General features: G+C 49.9%; 1 protein-coding gene across 3 annotated transcripts in view; it reads left to right on the plus strand.

Moving 5' to 3' along the window:
• The window catches only part of LOC119955954 (C-type mannose receptor 2-like), a 109,210-nt gene that overhangs the window by 22,927 nt on the left and 67,595 nt on the right, over positions 1-18,688 (plus strand). For all 3 annotated transcript variants that reach the window (XM_038782619.1, XM_038782618.1, XM_038782620.1), the window contains exons 3-4: positions 13,873-13,985; positions 16,517-16,641. In XM_038782619.1, coding sequence (XP_038638547.1) covers positions 13,873-13,985; positions 16,517-16,641 — 238 coding nt within the window. The remainder of the gene's footprint in view (positions 1-13,872; positions 13,986-16,516; positions 16,642-18,688) is intronic.

Raw genomic sequence — 18,688 nt, forward strand, 5'->3', positions numbered from 1 at the left:
AGTTTAGAGTCTGTGGCGGGAGACGAATTCTGGTTGACCGCCTCAAGGGTGGAGCAGGGGCCACCTGCACTTGGATGGGCGTGACTGCCGCCAATGCGGTGGTCGCAGAGGTCGGCAGGATTGCTGGTAGATGGGTGGCCTCATGGCAGGGCGCGACCGGAGGAAGCAGTGTGTGAGGTGGGACATCACGGTTGGGTGGCGGGTTGGAAGTCTGCGCAGTGCCCGCCTGTTGCGTCGTAGGAAAGAGCCATCAGCCATGCGAACGAGGAACGATCTCGGGGCCATTTGCTTGGCCATTGCTGTGGCGGAGAGATGCTCGGGGAGATCCGTGGCATGAGCGTTGTATGCTGATTTCTGTTGGGCCCGAGACTGCTGCATCTTCTGTATGACCGGGAAGTTGTCAAGGTCTGGAATGTGGATGGCTGGAACCGTTGTTCGCAGCGTGTGGTTCATGAGCATCTGCGCTGGAGACAAACCAGTGGACAGCGGGGTTGCTCTGTATGCCAACAGCGCCAGGTTGAAGTCGGAGCCTGAGTTTGCAGCCTTACATAGTAATCTTTTGACGATGTGGACCCCTTTTTAGGCCTTCCCGTTTGACTGTGGGTAGTAGGGGCTGGATGTGACGTGACGAAAGTTGTATAGCCGGGCAAAATCAGACCACTCCTGGTTGTAAAAACAGGGGCCGTTGTCACTCATCACCGTGAGTGGTATCCCATGTCTGCCAAATGTTTCTTTGCATTCCTTAATCACTGCCGCCGACGTGAGGTCGGACAGTCTCACCACTTCGGGGTAATTGGAAAAGTAGACGACCAGGAGGACATAGTCACGCCCTTTGGCATGGAAAATGTCGACACCGACTTTGGACCATGGGGAGGTCACCATCTCATGTTGCTGCAGAGTTTCTTTAGGCTGAGCTGGCTGAAATTTTTGACATGTAGGGCAGTTGAGGACCGTGTTGGCAACGTCCTGGCTGATGTCCGGCCAGTAGACTGCCTCCCCAGCTCTGCGTCGACATTTCTCGACCCCCAGGTGACCCTCGTGGATTTGGCCGAGCACCATAGCTCACATGCTCTGCGGGATCACGATTCTGTCAAGCTTCATGAGGATGCTGTCCACCATTGTCAGATCGCCCTTGACGTTGTAAAACTGGGGACACTGTCCCTTCTGCCAGCCATTCATGAGGTGTTGCATCACCCGCTGGAGCAGAGGATCCCTGGCCGTTTCCTCACGAATTTGAATGACCCTCTCATCAGAGGCCGGAAAGTTGGAAGCACAGAATTGCCCCTGCGCGTCGATTTGACATACAATGTCAGTTTGCTCACACGGTGTGGTGATAGACCTGGAAAGTGCATCTGCACCAATGAGTTCTTTGCCTGGGGTGTAGACCAGTTCAAAATCGTAGCGGCGTAACTTGAGAAGGATGCGTTGTAACCGTGACGTCATGTCACTGAGATCTTGTGGTGTATCATAAAAGCATAATTCATACTGTTATCACACATGTTGTCCCATGCCTCTGTAAGCTCGGCACACGAGCAGTTGCGCGGCTCTGCCCCTAGGGGGAGGTGTACTGGGAATGTACGGAAGTTTGTACTGGGCTCCACCCTTGGCTCCGCCCATGATTCCTCCCCCCCCCACTGGTTGTATAAAGCTTGGCAGTCGGAGCCTGCCTGCCAGTTCATCTAGAGTTCATCTCGTCACAGGCACGCTCTGTTGTAAGATGATTAAAACCACTGTTCACTTCTAACCACGTGTCGCCTGAATTGATGGTCTCATCAATTTAATCGTCTTAAGAAACAGTAAGGAACAACTATGGAATCAGCCCTCAAGCCTGATCGACTGGAACTCGACCCACAGGATGCAGAGGCGAAATAAATCTTTTCACATTGGCTCCGATGTTTTAAGGCCTACTTGGCTGAAGCAAGCACCACAGAAACGACGGAGGAGCAGAAAAACAGCCTACTGCACGCAAGGGTGAGTCATCGTATATCTACTCAGTTAAATTGTACCGGCTCATATACAGAGGCCTTGACCCTACTCGACAAAATGTACGTGAGGCCCGTCAATGAGGTCTACGCGCGCCACGTTTTTACTACTCGCCGCCAGCGCCCCACAGAATCGCTAGAAGAATTTCTAAGAGACTTAAAAGCCTTATCCCGGGACTGTAATTACCAGGCAGTAAATGCTGCTGAACATAGAGAACTTGCTGTCCATGATGTCTTTGTTGCTGGCCTTAAATCGAACTACGTGCGCCAGCGACTGCTGGAGAAAGGGGCTCAAAATGTAGAAGATACTGTTGAACTCGCTACAACTATGGAGGTCTCGTTTCGTAGCCTCACCTCGTTTCCTGCGGACTCCGCGACCCCGTCATGGGCCCCCGACCAGTGACTGCCCCAGGTCTGCGCCGCGCGGCCGCCCAGCCACCATGCTGCCCCAGCCTGCCACTTTTGTGGCCAGTCCCAGCACCCGCGGCAGCACTGCCCGGCCCGCAACACGACACGCAGCAGCTGCGGGCGAAAAGGTCACTACGCCAGAGTGCGTCTGGCAAGGAAGGCCCCAGCCCCTAACCCTCAAGCGGCAGAAAGAAACCGCTCTCCGCACTCGCAGGCCCGCAGGCCCCGGAACGCTGCGGCCTATACTCCGCCCCCGCCCGCCACGTGCGATCCATGGGGGCAGCCATCTTGGCGGACCCCCACCACGTGGCCGACCACGTGCGACTCATAGGGGCCGCCATCTTGGACGCCCTCTTCCTCGCCGCCCGCCTCGTGCGATCTACGGGGGCGGCCATCTTGGGCTCCATTCTCTCCAAATTCAGAAAATTTGATTGAAGACTGCAACCTCAGCGGGCACTCATCACGGGGCCACCCCAGCGCAGCCAACCGAGCTGCCGACTACCCGCAACTCAACGCAGTCACACTGGACCAATCGCGCCCAAAACATCTCCACAACTCTATGACGACGATCCAAATCAACAGGTACAGTACACTGTGCCTTTTCGACTCCGGGAGCACCGAGAGCTTCGTACACCCAGATTTGGTAAGACGCTGTTCGCTCCCTGTTCTTCCTGCACGGCAAACTATCTCCCTCGCTTCGGGTTCCCACTCTGTCCACATCTAAGGACGCACCGTCGCGACTCTAACGATCCAAGGTGCTAGTTACTCTAATTTTCAACTATACGTCCTGCCCGAACTCTGCGCCCCACTCTTACTGGGACTCGATTTTCAGTGCAATCTCAAGAGTCTTACCCTCAGCTTCGGCGGACCTCTACTCCCACTCACTATCTGCAGCCTAGCCACGCTGCGAACCCCCCCCCCCCTTTCTTTGCCAATCTCACTCCGGACTGTAAACACGTAGCCATTCGCAGCAGGCGGTACAGCCTGCAGGACAGGGTGTTCATTCGAACCGAGGTCCGGAGGCTCCTACGTGAGGGGATCATAGAGGCCAGTAACAGTCCCTGGAGAGCTCAGGTGGTGGTCGTCAAGACCGGGGAAAAATTCCGCATGGTCGTAGACTATAGCCAGACTATTAATTGGTTTACGCTCCTCGACGCGTACCCCCTCCCTAGGATTGCAGACATGGTGAATCAGATAACCCAGTATCGGATTTTCTCCAAGGTGGATCTGAAGTCTGCATACCACCAGCTCCCAATCCGCCCTGAAGAGCGCCACTTCACGGCGTTCGAGGCCGATGGCCGCCTCTTCCACTTCCTCCGGGTTCCCTTTGGCGTCACAAATGGGGTCTCGGTGTTCCAACGAGCAATGGACCGAATGGTGGACCACTACGGGCTACGGGCCACGTTTCCTTATTTGGATAACGTCACCATCTGCGGCTATGACCAGCAGGACCACGATGCCAACCTCAATCGATTTCTCCAGACGGCCCAGAAGCTTAATCTCACATACAACAAGGAGAAATGCGTTTTCCGCACAACCAGACTAGCCATCCTCGGCTATGTTGTGGAAAACGGAGTCCTGGGCCCCGACCCGGACCGTATGAACTCCCTCTCCCTCATTGTCCCAGGGCCCTGGGGTTCTTTTCATATTATGCCCAGTGGGTCCCTCAATATGTGGACAAAGCCCGCCCACTCTTTAAGGCCACACTTTTTCCCCTGTCAGCTGAGGCCCGTCAGGCCTTCAACTGCATCAAGGAGGACATCGCCAAAGCGGCCATGCGGACGGTGGATGAATCCGTCCCTTTCCAGGTTGAGAGCGATGCCTCAGAGGTAGCTCTTGCAGCCACATTAAATCAGGCAAGGAGACCAGTCTCATTTTTATCCCGAACCCTCTCCGCTTCGGAACTTCGACACTCCTCGGTCGAAAAGGAAGCACAAGCCATTGTGGAGGCTATTCGTCACTGGAGGCACTACATCGCAGGTAGGTGGTTCATCCTCATCACCGACCAAAGAGCGGTTGTCTTTATGTTTGACAACTCGCAAAGGGGCAAAATTAAAAATGATAAAATTCTGAGGTGGAGGATCGAGCTCTCCACCTACAAATACGATATTATGTATCGACCTGGGAAGCTCAATGAGCCCCCAGATGCCCTGTCCCGCGGCACGTGCACCAGCACGCAGAGCGACCGCTTAAAAGCCATCCTCAATGACCTCTGCCACCCAGGGGTCACCCGGCTCTCCCACTACATTAAAGCCCGAAATCTGCCTTTTTCCACCGAGGAGGTAAAAGCCGTCACCAGGGATTGCCCGATCTGCACGGAGTGCAAACCTCACTTTTACAGACCAGACAGGGCCCACCTGATCAAGGCTTCTAGGCCCTCTGAACGCCTCGCTATCGATTTCAAAGGGCCACTCCCCTCGACTAACCGGAATGTGTACTTCCTAAATGTCATCGATGAGTTCTCCTGATTCCCTTTTGCTATCCTGTGCCCCGACATGACCTCCCACACAGTCATCAGAGCCCTGCACAGTGTCTTCACCCTGTTCGATTTCCCCAGCTACGTACACAGCGACAGGAGTTCGTCCTTCATGAGCGACGAGCTGCGTAAGTACCTGCTCGACAAGGGCATTGCCTCGAGCAGGACTACCAGCTATAACCCCAAGGGGAATGGGCAGGTGAAGAGGGAGAATGCGACGGTCTGAAAGACCGTCCTACTGACCCTCCGGTCCAGGAATCTCCCGATCTCCCATTGGCAAGAAGTCCTCCCAGACGCGCTCCACGCTATTAGGTCCCTCTTGTGTACTGCCACCAATCAGACCCCTCACGAGCGGCTCTTTATCTTTTCCAGGGGTACTACCACGGGGGTTCTGCTCCCGGCATGGTTGAAGACACCGGGCCCAGTGCTCCTCAGGAAGCACGTCAGGGCACACAAAACTGACCCGCTTGTGGAAAAAGTGCTCCTACTACACTCAAACCCCCAGTACGTCTTCATAGAGTTCCCTGACGGCCGTCTGGACACCGTATCCCTCCGGGACCTAGCACCTGCAGGATCAAACTCCACCACTACCACGCCGAGGTACCCCTCACACTACATCCCACCCAACTCGCAGCGCCCCACGCTCCCGCGCCTACCAGTTCACTACACATGTTCCGCGTGCCCGCACCCGCAAGCTCCCAGCGCCCCCAGTCGAACCAGACGGGTACGAAGCTCGGACAGAATCACCCCCGGAGTCCGCCATCGTACCCCATCGACCGTGATCATCCAGCCACCAGAAGAGTCTGCAACCCCGGTGCTCCGCCAATCACAACGGACAACTCGACCACCGGACAGACTCAATCTGTAAACCATCACCCCTGCCGGACTTGACTTTTTTTTACAGCGGGTGAATGTGGTGAATCATAATAGCATAATTCACACTGTTTTAAAAAAAAAAATTTTTAATTCAAATTTTCACATTTTCACAGAAAAGAAAACAATAACAGAAAATTCTAAGAACAAAAAAAAAACAGACCCCCCCCCGCCGTAAATACAAATGAGAAACAATAAATTAACGCCCGTCATTGGCAAAAAACAGATATTCAACCCAACACAAAAACAAAGAGACCCCCCCCCCCGCCGGTTGCTGCTGCTGCTGACCTTTTGTTTTTACCGTTCTGCCAGGAGATCTAGGAATGGTTGCCATCTCCTGAAAACCCCCTGCACTGATCCCCTTAGGGCAAATTTCACCCTCTCCAATTTAATAAACCCTGCCATATCATTGACCCAGGCTTCCATGCTTGGGGGCCTCGCATCCTTCCACTGAAGAAGAATCCTCCGCCGGGCTACTAGGGAGGCAAAAGCCAGAACTCCGGCTTCTTTCGCCTCCTGCACTCGCGGCTCCACTGCAACCCCATATATTGCGAGTCTCCAGCCTGGATTGACCCTGGATCCTACCACCCTCGAAACCGTCCTTGCTACACTCTTCCAAAATTCCCCCAGCGCTGGGCATGCCCAGAACATGTGGACATGGTTTGCTGGGCCCCCAGAGCACCTAATACACCTGTCCTCGCTCCCAAAAAACTGGCTCATCCTTGTCCCGGTCATATGAGCCCTATGCAGCACCTTAAACTGTATGAGGCTAAGCCTCGCACAAGAAGAGGAGGAGTTCACACTTTCCAGGGCATCCGCCCACGTCCCCTCCTCAATCTCCTCACCCAGCTCCTCCTCCCATTTACCTTTCAGCTCCTCCACTGAGGCCTTGTCTACCTCCTGCATCACCTGGTACGCTTCCGAGATCCTCCCCTCTCCAACCCACCCCACCGAGAGCACCCTGTCCTGAACCCCACGCAGCGGCCCACCACCTGCCGCCTGACAAACGCCCTTACTTGCATGTACCTAAAGGTGTTGCCCGGGGGGAGCCTGAACTTCCCTTCCAGCTCACCCAGGCTTGTAAACTTCCCGTCTGTGAACAGGTCCCCCAGGCTCCTGACACCTGCCCCGTGCCAACTCAGGAACTCGCCATCAATTCTCCCCGGAACAAACCGGTGGTTCCCCCGTATCGGGGACCCCATCGAGGCCCACACCTCCCCCCTTTGCCACCTCCATTGCCCCCAAATCTTGAGGGTAGCTGCCGCCACTGGGCTCATGGTATACCTCGTCGGAGGGAGCGGCAGCGGCGCCGTTGCAATCGTTTCCTGGCTCGTACCCACACAGGATGCCATCTCCATCCTCTTCCATGCCACGCCCTCCCCGTTCATTACCCACTTACACACCATCGCTGCGTTGGCAGCCCAATAATACCCACAGAGGTTGGGCAACGCCAGCCCCCCCCATCCCTGCCCCGCTCCAAGAACACCCGTCTCACCTTTGGGGTCCCGTGTGCCCACACAAACCCCGTAATGCTCCTGTTAACCTGCCTGAAAAAGGCCTTCGGGATAAGGATGGGGAGGCACTGGAACAGGAACAGAACCCTCGGGAGCACCGTCATCTTGACTGACTGCACCCTACCCGCCAAAGACAGCAGCAGCATGTCCCATCTCTTAAACTCCTCCTCCATTTGCTCCACCAGACTTGTGAGGTTTAGCTTATGCAAGGACCCCCAAGCTCCTGGCCACCTGAACCCCCAAGTACCTGAAGCTCCTCTCCGCCCTTTTCAGTGGGAGCCTCCCAATCCCCCCCCTCCTGGTATAATTCACACTGTTATCACACATGTTGTACCGTGCCTCTGTAAGCTCGGCACACGAGCAGTTGCGCGGCTCTGCCCCTAGGGGGAGGTGTACTGGGAATGTCCGGAAGTTTGTACTGGGCTCCACCCTTGGCTCAGCCCATGACTCCTCTCCCCCCCCCCCCCCACTGGTTGTATAAAGCTTGGCAGTCGGAGCCTGCCTGCCAGTTCATCTAGAGTTCATCTCGTCACAGGCAGGCTCTGTTGTAAGACCATTAAAACAACTGTTCACTTCTAACCACGTGTTGCGTGAATTGATGGTCTCATCAGGTCTTTTTGGATGATGTGGACCAATGGCCTGTGGTCCATCGCAACCGTGAATTTAGGGAGGCCATATACATAGCCGTGGAACTTGTCGATTCCCGTTAGGAGGCCCAGGCATTCCTTCTCAATCTGAGCGTACCATTGCTCAGTGGGCGTCATGGCTCTGGAGGCATACGCAACTGGGGCCCAGGAGGAGGAGTCATCCCGTTGGAGGAGCACCACCCCAATACCGTTCTGGTTCGTGTCAGTGGATATTTTTGTTTCCTTGGCGGGGTCGAAAAACGCCAGCACCGGGGCTTTGGTGAGTTTTGCCCTCAGCTCACGCCATTCTTTCTCATCAGCGGGCAGCCACTGGATTTCCGTCGACTTTCTGACGACTTTCTGACGAGATGGCAGAGGGCTGTCGTGTGGGACGCCATGTTGGGAATGAACTTTCCAAGGAAGTTGACCAGCCCTCGAAAGCGGAGGACCGCCTTCTTGTCCTCTGGGGTCTTCATGGCGTTGATTGCCGAAACCTTGTCAGCATCTGGCTGTACACCTTGCTGCGTGATGTGATGGACTGGTATCGTACATGATAAAAAACAAGGGAATGGACTGTGTGGAAACACCTGGACCACTTCCAGAGCAGGGAGCCAGTGTCAGGGCAAACCCCATCAGAGGAACGTCTTCAGCCCTGCCGGACTAGCACAAGGGAGCCTGGGGACATCACCCTCTAGGGGTCCTGACATAGATGCGTGAGGTGGAGGATACATGATCCAATATGGAGACTCCGGCATCGGACTTTCGGACAATAGCCTCACCAGGAAATGGTCGCCGATGGTGCCCCCAGATGTTCACCAAGAAAATTATGTTCCCCGACGCACTACACATCCCCAACCTAGCTTCACGACAGCTGGAGGCGCAACTGTGGTAATGCGGAGAAGACAACCTCCGCTCCCGATCGATCCCCCCATTGGGTTCGTGGAGTACGAACTGCCCGGCTAATGGACGGAGGCTCAACAATGGGCTGGTTAATTCCCTGAAAGAAGCCTAGGAGAGAGCCGGCATATCAGGATGTTCCTGGCTGAGACTTGGAGTGTTGATTAGTTGCTATATTTTATTTCCTCACTGTGAATTGGAAATAAACTGCTTTTGAATTACCTGTTCGGGGGTCCTCATTGACTATAATAGTTCACTTGTAGTTTATTGTTGCAACCATTTAACGTAAAAATTGTACATATTCCCAGAATGGACAATATTATTGCAGATGCATTGTCACAAAGTTAAATGTTGATAAGAGGCAGATATAAGTATTTGTGGAACTTAGGCAGTGAGTGGGAAAGAAAAGATAAATGGATGTGTGTTTTTGTCACATACCTTATGATGGAATGTCCTTTAAGCAGAGGACTCCAGCAGAAGCTGCCTGCTTGTCGGGACATTGTGTTCCAAGTTTTGTATTTTGGAGAGGAGAAACCAGACACTTCGGCACTGATAGATTGGCTGGCTGGCTTGCCAATTGATGGATCTCTCTGTCTCTTTGGAACCCTGTATATGCGTTATCCTTCTACTGGGAATTCAATTTCAGTACAAAATTAAGAGAAAGTTCCAACTATCTGCAGCAAGCTAGTCAGATTGATTGTCTTTAGCAAATACAGTAGTTGGATTCAAAACACATTATATTTCTTGGTAATTTCTTTAAATCAAGATGCACAGTATAAAGACGACTGAGTGATTTAAAACAAAAGAAAATGGCAATTTTGCAAAGCAAGCAGAATAGGTTTCAGAAAAAAGGTTAGAGTGATTCCGGAAAAAAAGAAGTATTTTCTCATCCCGACAACTGATCTTTTAAGGAGATTACTATCTTAAAGTTTTGCCCTCTTCACAGCTGTGATTGGCTTTAACTAATTTATAATTCACTCAATTCGAACAAACTGTCTGTCAATTTAAGAGATAAATGATTTGGGGTAATTTTCCATAACATTGTCTGAGCGAAACACATTTCCCACCAGGACTTATCACAATGGACTGACTGGTTGTTACCATGGAAACGGAACTCGGACCTCAGCCCAGTTCTTTAACACAAAGGGTCTTTCTGCTATTTGACCTTGCTGTCTCTAACAGTTTACACAACTTGCAAATTATGAACATTTTAAGTCTTATCTGATTAACTCCCAGTTAGTCAGCTTCTCTTATTCTCATGGTTAATATGATTCAGTCAGTGACTCCCAAAGATTTCTTATTTAAACCCCCTATCTACCTCATCTATAGCTAACCACAAAATCTGATTTCCAAGCTAATCGTAGGAACCAGATTTGGAGGAAGTCAGCTCAATTGGTTGGCTGTCAATCGGTCAGTTGGCCAGGGACAGTGTTCTGCCTGACAACAGTCAGTGATTGGTTCCTGCATGATCCTTCTGAGAGAGAGCTTAGCAGAAGTGATTAAATCTTGGAAGGAGAAGAACACACTCTCTTTTGCTGAAAAAAACTGAGTTATTGTTCTTATTGTGGCAGGGGGATGGGAACCAGATTAGGAAGTTACAGGTCAGTAAAGAGGCAGCAACTAAAGCCAGTAAGGTACTAGATAATACACTCATTGTGACTAAGGGGAAGAGTAGACGGGGAAGAGATGATGAACACAAGGGGACAGGTGGTCTGAAATACATTTGTTTTAATGCGAGATGTGTAGCAGGTGTAAGGCAGATTAATTTAGGGCTTGAATTAGTACCTAGGAATATGATGTTATTGGTATTACTGAGACTTGGTTGAGGGAAGGGCAAGATTGGCAACTAAATATCCCAGGGTATAGATGCTTCAGGAGGGATAGAGAGGGGGGTAAAAGGAGTGGAGGAGTTGCATTATTGGTCAGAGATGATTTCACAGCTGTGATTAAGGAGGGCACTATGGAGAATTCGAGCACTGAGGCAATATGGGTAGAGCTAAGAAATAGGAAGGGTGCAGTAACATTGTTGGGACTTTAATACAGGCCTCCCAAAAGCGAGCGTGAAGTAAAGGTACAAATATGTAGACAGATTATAGAAAAATGTAGGAGCAATAGGGTGGTCGTGATGGGAGATTTTAACTTCCCCAACATTGAATGGGACTCATGTAGTGTTGGAGGCGTAGATGGAGCAGAATTTGTAAGGAGCATCCAGGAGAGTTTTTTAGAGCAGTATGTAAATAGTCCAACTCGGGAAGGGGCCATACTGGACCTGGTATTTGAGAATGATCCCGGCCAGGTGGTTGAATTTTCAGTTGCTAATTACTTTGGAAATAGCGATCACAATTCCGTAAGTTTTAGAATACTCATGGACAAAGATGAGAGTGGTCCTAAAGGAAGAGTGCTAAATTGGGGAACGGCCAAGAATAACAAAATTCGGCAGGAGCTAGGGAATGTGGATTGGGAGCAGCTGTTTAAGGGTAAATCCACGTTTGAAATGTGGGAGTCTTTTAAGGAAAGGTTGACTAGAATGCAGGACAGACATGTCCCTGTGAAAATGAGGGATAGAAATGGCAAGATTAGGGCACCATGGATGACGGGTGGAATAGTGAGACTAGCTAAGATGAAAAAGGAAGCATACGTAAGATCTAGGCAACTTAAAACTGATAAAGCTTTGGAGGAATATCGGGAAAGTAGGACAAATCTCAAACGCGCAATAAAGAGGGCTAAAAGGGGTCATGAAATATCTTTGGCTAACAGGGTTAAGGAAAATCCCAAAGCCTTTTATTCGTATATAAGGAGCAAGAGGGTAACTAGAGAAAAGATTGGGCCACTCAAAGACAAAAGAGGGAATTTATGCATGGAGTCAGAGGAAATGGGTGAGATTCTTAATGAGTACTTTTCATCGGTATACACCAAGGAGAGGGTCATGACGGATGTTGAGGTTAGGGATGGATGTTTAAATACTCTAGGTCAAGTTGGCATAAGGAAGGGGGAAGTTTTGGGTATTCTAAAAGGCATTAAGGTGGACAAGTCCCCAGGTCTGGATGGGATCTAATCCAGGTTACTGAGGGAAGCGAGGGACGAAATAGCTGGGGCATTAACAGATACCTTTGCAGCATCCTTGAGCACTGGTGAGGTCCCGGAGGACTGGAGAATTGCTAATGTTGTCCCTTTGTTTAAGAAGGGTAGCAGGGCTAATCCAGAGAATTGTAGATCTGTGAGCTTGACATCAGTGGTAGGCAAACTGTTGGAGAAGATACTGAGGGATAGGATCTATTCACATTTGGAAGAAAATAGACTTATCAGTGATAGCCAGTATGGTTTTGTGCAGGGAAGGTCATGTCTTACAAACCTAATAGAATTCTTTGAGGAAGTGACAAAGTTAATTGATGAGGGAAGGGCTGTAGATGTCATATACATGGACTTCAGTAAGGCGTTTGATAAAGTTTCCCATGGCAGGTTGATGGAAAAAATGAAGTCGCATGGGGTTCAGGGTGTACTAGCTAGATGGATAAAGAACTGGCTGGGCAACAGGAGACAGAGAGTATTGGTGGAAGGGAGTATCTCAAAATGGAGAAGGGTGACTAGTGGTGTTCCACAGGGATCCGTGCTCGGACCACTGTTGTTTGTGATATACATAAATGATCTGGGCGAAGGTATAGGTGGTCTGATTAGCAAGTTTGCAGATTATACTAAGATTGGTGGATTTTGCAGATAGCGAGGGGGACTGTCAGAGAATACAGCAAAATATGGATAGATTGGAGAGTTGGGCAGAGAAATGGCAGATGGAGTTCAATCCAGGCAAATGCGAGGTGATGCATTTTGGAAGATCCAATTCAAGAGCGGACTATATGGTCAATGGAAGAGTCCTGGGGAAAATTGATGAACAGAGAGATCTAGAAGTTCAGGTCCATTATACCCTGAAGGTGGCAACGCAGGTCGATAGAGTGGTCAAGAAGGCATACAGCATGCTTGCCTTCATCGGACGGGGTATTGAGTACAAGAGTCGGCAGGTCATGTTACAGTTGTATAGGACTTCTATAGGTTCGGCCACATTTGGAATACTGCGTGCAGTTCTGGTCGCCACATTACCAGAAGGATGTGGATGCTTTAGCGAGGGTGCAGAGGAGGTTCACCGGGATGTTGCCTAGTATGGAGGGTGCTAGCTATGAAGAAAGGTTGAGCAGATTAGGATTGTTTTCGTTGGAAAGACGGAGGTTGAAGGTGGACCTGATTGAGGTTTACAAAATTATGAGGTATGGACAGGGTGGATAGCAACAAATTTTTTCCAAGAGTGGGGGTGTCAATTACAAGGGGTCACGATTTCAAGGTGAGAGGGGGAAAGTTTAAGGGAGATGTGTTTGGAAAGTTTTTTACGCAGAGGGTGGTGGGTGCCTGGAACACTTTGCCAAAAGAGATGGTAGAGGCGGGCATCATTTAAGATGCATCGAGATAGATATATGAACGGACGGGGAACAGAGGGAAGTAGATCCTTGGAAAATAGGTGACAAGTTTAGATAAAGGATCCGAGTCGGCGCAGGCTGGGAGAGCCGAAGCGCCTGTTCCTGTGCTGTAATTTTCTTTGTTCTTTGTATTTGTAAACCAGTGAGTGCATGGCACATCTTTGCTGTAAACTTGAAATGATCCTGAAGCTACAGAAAAAGTAGTCGACCTGTGTTGCGACTCTGTGTCAAGTGGGGCTGGAATTGACCACACGCTAGCCGAGGGTGTCGTGACAATACAGAGATTGAGATAAAGGCTATTGTACTCCAGAACTCCAAACTCCTAATTAACCGTAAAACCTCCACTCAGCATCGGGATTCGCATGATTCGGCCTGATTGGCTGAACGGATCATATGACACCCCATGAACTCTCCCATTAAAGGGGCATGCTACCACAAAGTATTTTTTCCCCATACCTGCATTTTAATCTCTTTATCTGTATTTTAGTGAATAACTAGTTACTTAAATAATTTTCAGTAGTAGTTTTCTAATGTTCTTGTTTAAGACTGAAGTTTGTCTGCAGGGTTATTTTTAAATTGAACTGTTAAGGCTCATCTCAACTCATATTGGTGAAAGTATTTGTTTTGTAACAGGATTGGCTTAGTGCTCGAGCCTCTGGAACATACTGGACTGGACTCAATGATCGGGCAACTGAATCTGTTTTCCAGTGGACAACTAATAATTCTCTGAGGGCTACTCTGGTGCCGTAAGTTCCAATTGTTTTATTTCATTAATTTTTTTCAGTTTATTTTTGTTTCTATATTTGAACATGGGTGGAAGCATAGAATGAAACAATTTAGCTCAGTTGGCTAGATTGCTAGTGTGTGGTTCAGAATAACACGAACAACATGGGCGGAATTCTCCGCTCCCGCGCGGAATCGGGAAGGCCGTCGTGAACTCGGCCGAGTTTCACGATGGCCTCGGAGGCCGCTCCTCGCACCTTATTCACCCCCCCCCCCCCACCCCCCCAGGGGGCTCCGTAAATCTCGGCCGCCGGGCCTTGATGCTTGCGTGATGCTTGATGGCCGGCTCCAACTCACGCATGCGCGGTTGACGTCACGACGGCTGACGGCTCCAACCCGCGCATGCGCGGTTGCCGTCTTTCCCTCCGCCGCCCCGCAAGACGTGGCGGCTTGAGACGCCAGCCCGCCGATCGGTGGGCACCGATCGTGGGCCAGTCCCCTCCTGAGCACGGCCGTGGTGCTTACTCCCCTCTCCGCCCCCCACAAGCTTCAAACGGAACTTTGTCGCCATGTTCACGACGTCAGCGACCAGGTGTGGTTGCCGCCGTCGTGAACCGGTCGGGAACGTCAGGACGCTCGGCCCATCCAGGCCGGAGAATCGGCGGTCGCCGTAAAAAACAGTGAGCGGCGATTTATCCGAGTGGGGGGTGCCAGGGCGGCGTGTCGTGAGTCACACGGCCCTCCCACGATTCTCCCACCCGGCGTGGGGAGTGGAGAATCGCGCCCCATGAGTTTGATTCCAGTTCTGGTTGGGGGAATTTTCATCCTGCTGCTGAAGGGAAAAACATTTGAGCACAGGTTTCATCCCACATTCGTGGCAGACTGGCTCTAATTCAACTGCCCCGGTTTCAGCTAAGTACTTTGGTCAGGGGGGGAAGCACAGTAGCACAGTGGGGGAAGCACGGTAGCACAGTGGTTGGCACAATTGCTTCACAGCTCCAAGGCCCCAGGTTCGATTCCGGCTTGGGTCACTGTCTGTGCGGAGTCTGCACATTCTCCCAGTGTGTGCGTGGGTTTCCTCCCACAGTCAAAAGATGTGCAGGTTAGGTGGATTGGCCATGATAAATTTCCCTTCATGTCCAAAAAGGTTAAGTGGGGTTACAGGAGGGGCTAGCGTAGAGGATTAAGTGGGGTGCTCTTTACAAGGGCTGGTGCAGACACGATGGGCTGAATGGCCTTCTGCTCTGTAAGTTCTGTAAATTCTATGAGATCCAGTCCAGTCAAAAGGGTGGTGCCAAGAAAGACTGCCAGAGGTTCAGAATGCTGCATGGGATGGAGGAGAGGTAGGGCCTCCTAGCCTCAAGTGAGGTGAAGACCCTCCAGCAAGGTGACCAACCCCACATGAGAGGCAGGGTAAACGTCTGATCCCTGATTTAGTGCAGGAAGGTGACTGATCTCTTCTGTAAAGCCGGGCTAAGTCACTCTTCTCATTTCGCAATATTCACCCACTCACATACGCATCCACTGGCAGCTCACTCACTACTACCTCACGGGGCCCCACCATTCACCCTCCTGCATGTTTCCTCATTTCCTCTGTGGCTCCTCACTTCCTCGCATCCCAACTCACCAGCAACACATACCAGGCATCCTTTCCATCTGCCCTGGTATGTAAGAACATAAGAACTAGGAGCAGGAGTAGGCCATCTGGCCCCTCGAGCCTACTCCACCATTCAATGAGATCATTGCAGATCTTTTGTGGACTCAGCTCCACTTTCCGGCCCGATCACCATAACCCTTAATCCCTTTATTCTTCAAAAAACTATCTATCTTTACCTTAAAAACATTTAATGAAGGAGCCTCAACTGCTTCACTGGGCAAGAACCTGCTTACACTCTCTCTATCTGTCTCGTTACTGGCTCACAATTAAAAAGAGAGAGCACAGATTGGGAACTGAAAAAAACCCTCTTATCTTTCGAATTGAGGGCCCACCAGCTTGCCAGGAATCAGATCAATTCTCCGCTCAGTTGTGTTTCCTGATTTCGGTGTCGCCCGAGGGAGAAACACGCTAGTGGAAAGACCCTGAGCTCAGTGACTGAGCAGCCAGAGGCCTCTGGGATAGAGAATATTTCGCAACCCTCTGAGTGAAGAATTTGCCATCTGCCACCACCATTCCCCAACTTAAGTTCAGTCGGAAGCACACTTTATGTCACTCTTCGTGAACTTTAAAATGTTTCCTGGGCAGCTTTAACTTTCCACTAGGGCCACTCAGCTTAACTGCAGTTGAACCCGCGGGCCTCAAAATATTGACTTTTTCCCCCCCAGGCTTTGTCCTCCTCTTCTACACAAAATATCATTTTGTAAAAGAGGTAAGAAAGACTTACGGTACATTTAAAAATCAGCCTTCAGGATGGCACAGAGTGATTGATAACCAAATAAATAGTTTTGAAGCGTAGTTACTTTTATTGTCACAATCAATTTATGTTTAATTACTGTCATCAGTGGAGTCCAATTTTTTTTTTGGGTCAATCATTGTTTTTATTTTGTTTATTGAAAGATTCTTAAAGACTGATTTGGTGAATGGAGATCCGAAGGACTGTGTACAACTAGATTCAACGACAGGACTGCTAACGGACAGCATCTGCTCATCAGTAAAACATTTTATTTGTAAATCCAAGCAATGTAAGTATAGGGGCTTCAGAGAATTTTCACTGACATCATTTTATATGGGTGCCCTACTGAACCTAGAGGGTTTACACATACTAATAATTTAAAAATATTAAACCTTAACATTGCCCTCCCCTATACATTTGCAGGAATTTAAATAACTGTGAAGGTTATTAATGGATTAATTTGTGTCGGCCTGCTGTTGATCAGCCTGCAATACTAAGGGTTAATGAGAACTTGAGAAAGCAGCTAAAAATGTCTGTAATGTATCATCATTCTTATTCTTTAGTTCTCTGCCTAAAGGCAGTTCCAAACCACAGCCCTACAACCTCTACCATGAATAGGGCACGAAGGCAGATTCCGAATGGATCCCATCTGTAACGGGCATCAAATCCCATGCTGTTAGCACCAATTTGTTCTGCACCAGCTGTCCAGTCAACTGAGCCAACTTGCCACAAAGGAGTCCGAGTTGTTGTGGCAACATGCACTTTTGCATCCATGTATTTTTTAAATTCATTTTTGCAGGATATGAGCTTTGCTGGCTAGGCCAGCATTTGTTGCCCATCCCAATTGCCCTTGAAAAGGTAGTGCTGAGCCGCCTTCTTGAGAAGCTGCTGGTGAGCCGCTGCAGTCCTATGGTGTAGGCGTACCCACTATATGGGGAGAGAATTCCAGGACATTGACCCAGGGACAGTAATGAAATGGCAATATATTTCAGGATGGTGAGTGACTTGAAGGGGAACTTCCAGGTGATGGTGTTTCCATGTATCTGCTGCTCTTGTCCTTTTAGATTGTAGGTTTGTACATTGCTGCATAAGGAACCTTGGTGATGGTGCTCACTGCTGCGACTGTGCATCAGTAGAGGAGGGAGTCAATATTTGTGGCAGGGGTACCATTCAAATGAGCTGCTTTGTCCTAGTGATGTCGAGCTTCTTGATTATTGATGGAGCTGCACTCATCAAGGACAGTGGAAGTATTCCATTACACTCCTGTAGGTGGTGGACAGGCTTTGGGGAGTCAGGAGGTGAGTTACTTGTCACACAATTTCTAGCCTCTGACCTGCTTTGTAGCCACAGTATTTATATATCTAGTCCAGTTCAGTTTTTGGCAAATGATAACCCCCAGGATGTTGATAATTGGGCATTCAGTGATGGTAATGCCAGTGAACCTCAAGGGGCGATGGTTTGATTCTGTCTTGTGGAGATGGTCATTGTCTGGCCCTTGTATTGTGCGAATGTTGCTTGCCACTTGTTAGCTCAAACCTGGGTATTGCCCATGTCTTGCTGCATTTGCATGTGGACTGCTTCAGTCATGAATGGTGCTGAACATTGTGCAATCACCAGTGAACATCCCCACATTTGACCTTGTGTCAGAAGATAGGTCGTTGAGGAAGCATCCGAAGATGGTTGGGCCTGGGACACTACCCTGAGGAAATCCTGTAGTGATGTCCTGTGTGTGTGAACGCTCTTGAGAATGTTAATATATCAAAAAGGAAGTGTTGAGTATCCTAAATTTCATTAAGGTGGACAAGTCCCCAGGCCAGATGGGATCTACCCCAGGTTACTGTGGGAGGCAAGGGCAGAAATAGCTGGGGCCTTAACATATCTTCACATCTTCTTTGACCACAGGCGAGGTTCCAGAGGACTGGAGAATAGTCAGTGTTGTTCCCTTAATATTGTTCCCTTATTTAAGAAAGGAAGCAGGGATAATCCAGCAAATTATAGGCCGGTGAGCCTGACATCAGTTGTGGGGCTGTTTTTGCAAAAAATACTGAGGGACAGGATACAAGCACATTTGGAGGAAAATGGTTTGGTTAGTGACAGGCAGCATGGTTTTGATGGGGAAGGTCATGTCTCACCAACTTGACTGAGTTTTTGAAAAGTTGACAAGGAAAAGTAATGGGGGTAGGGCTGTGGATGTAGTTTATATGGACTTTAGTAAGGCGTTTGACAAGGTCCCACATGGCAGACTAGTACGAAAACTAAAATCACATGGGATTCAGGATGAGCTGACTAGATGGATAGAGAACAGGCTTGGTTTAAGAACACCGAGAGCAGCGGTG

Source organism: Scyliorhinus canicula, chromosome 21, assembly GCF_902713615.1.
Source record: "Scyliorhinus canicula chromosome 21, sScyCan1.1, whole genome shotgun sequence".
Classification (NCBI taxonomy): domain Eukaryota; kingdom Metazoa; phylum Chordata; class Chondrichthyes; order Carcharhiniformes; family Scyliorhinidae; genus Scyliorhinus; species Scyliorhinus canicula.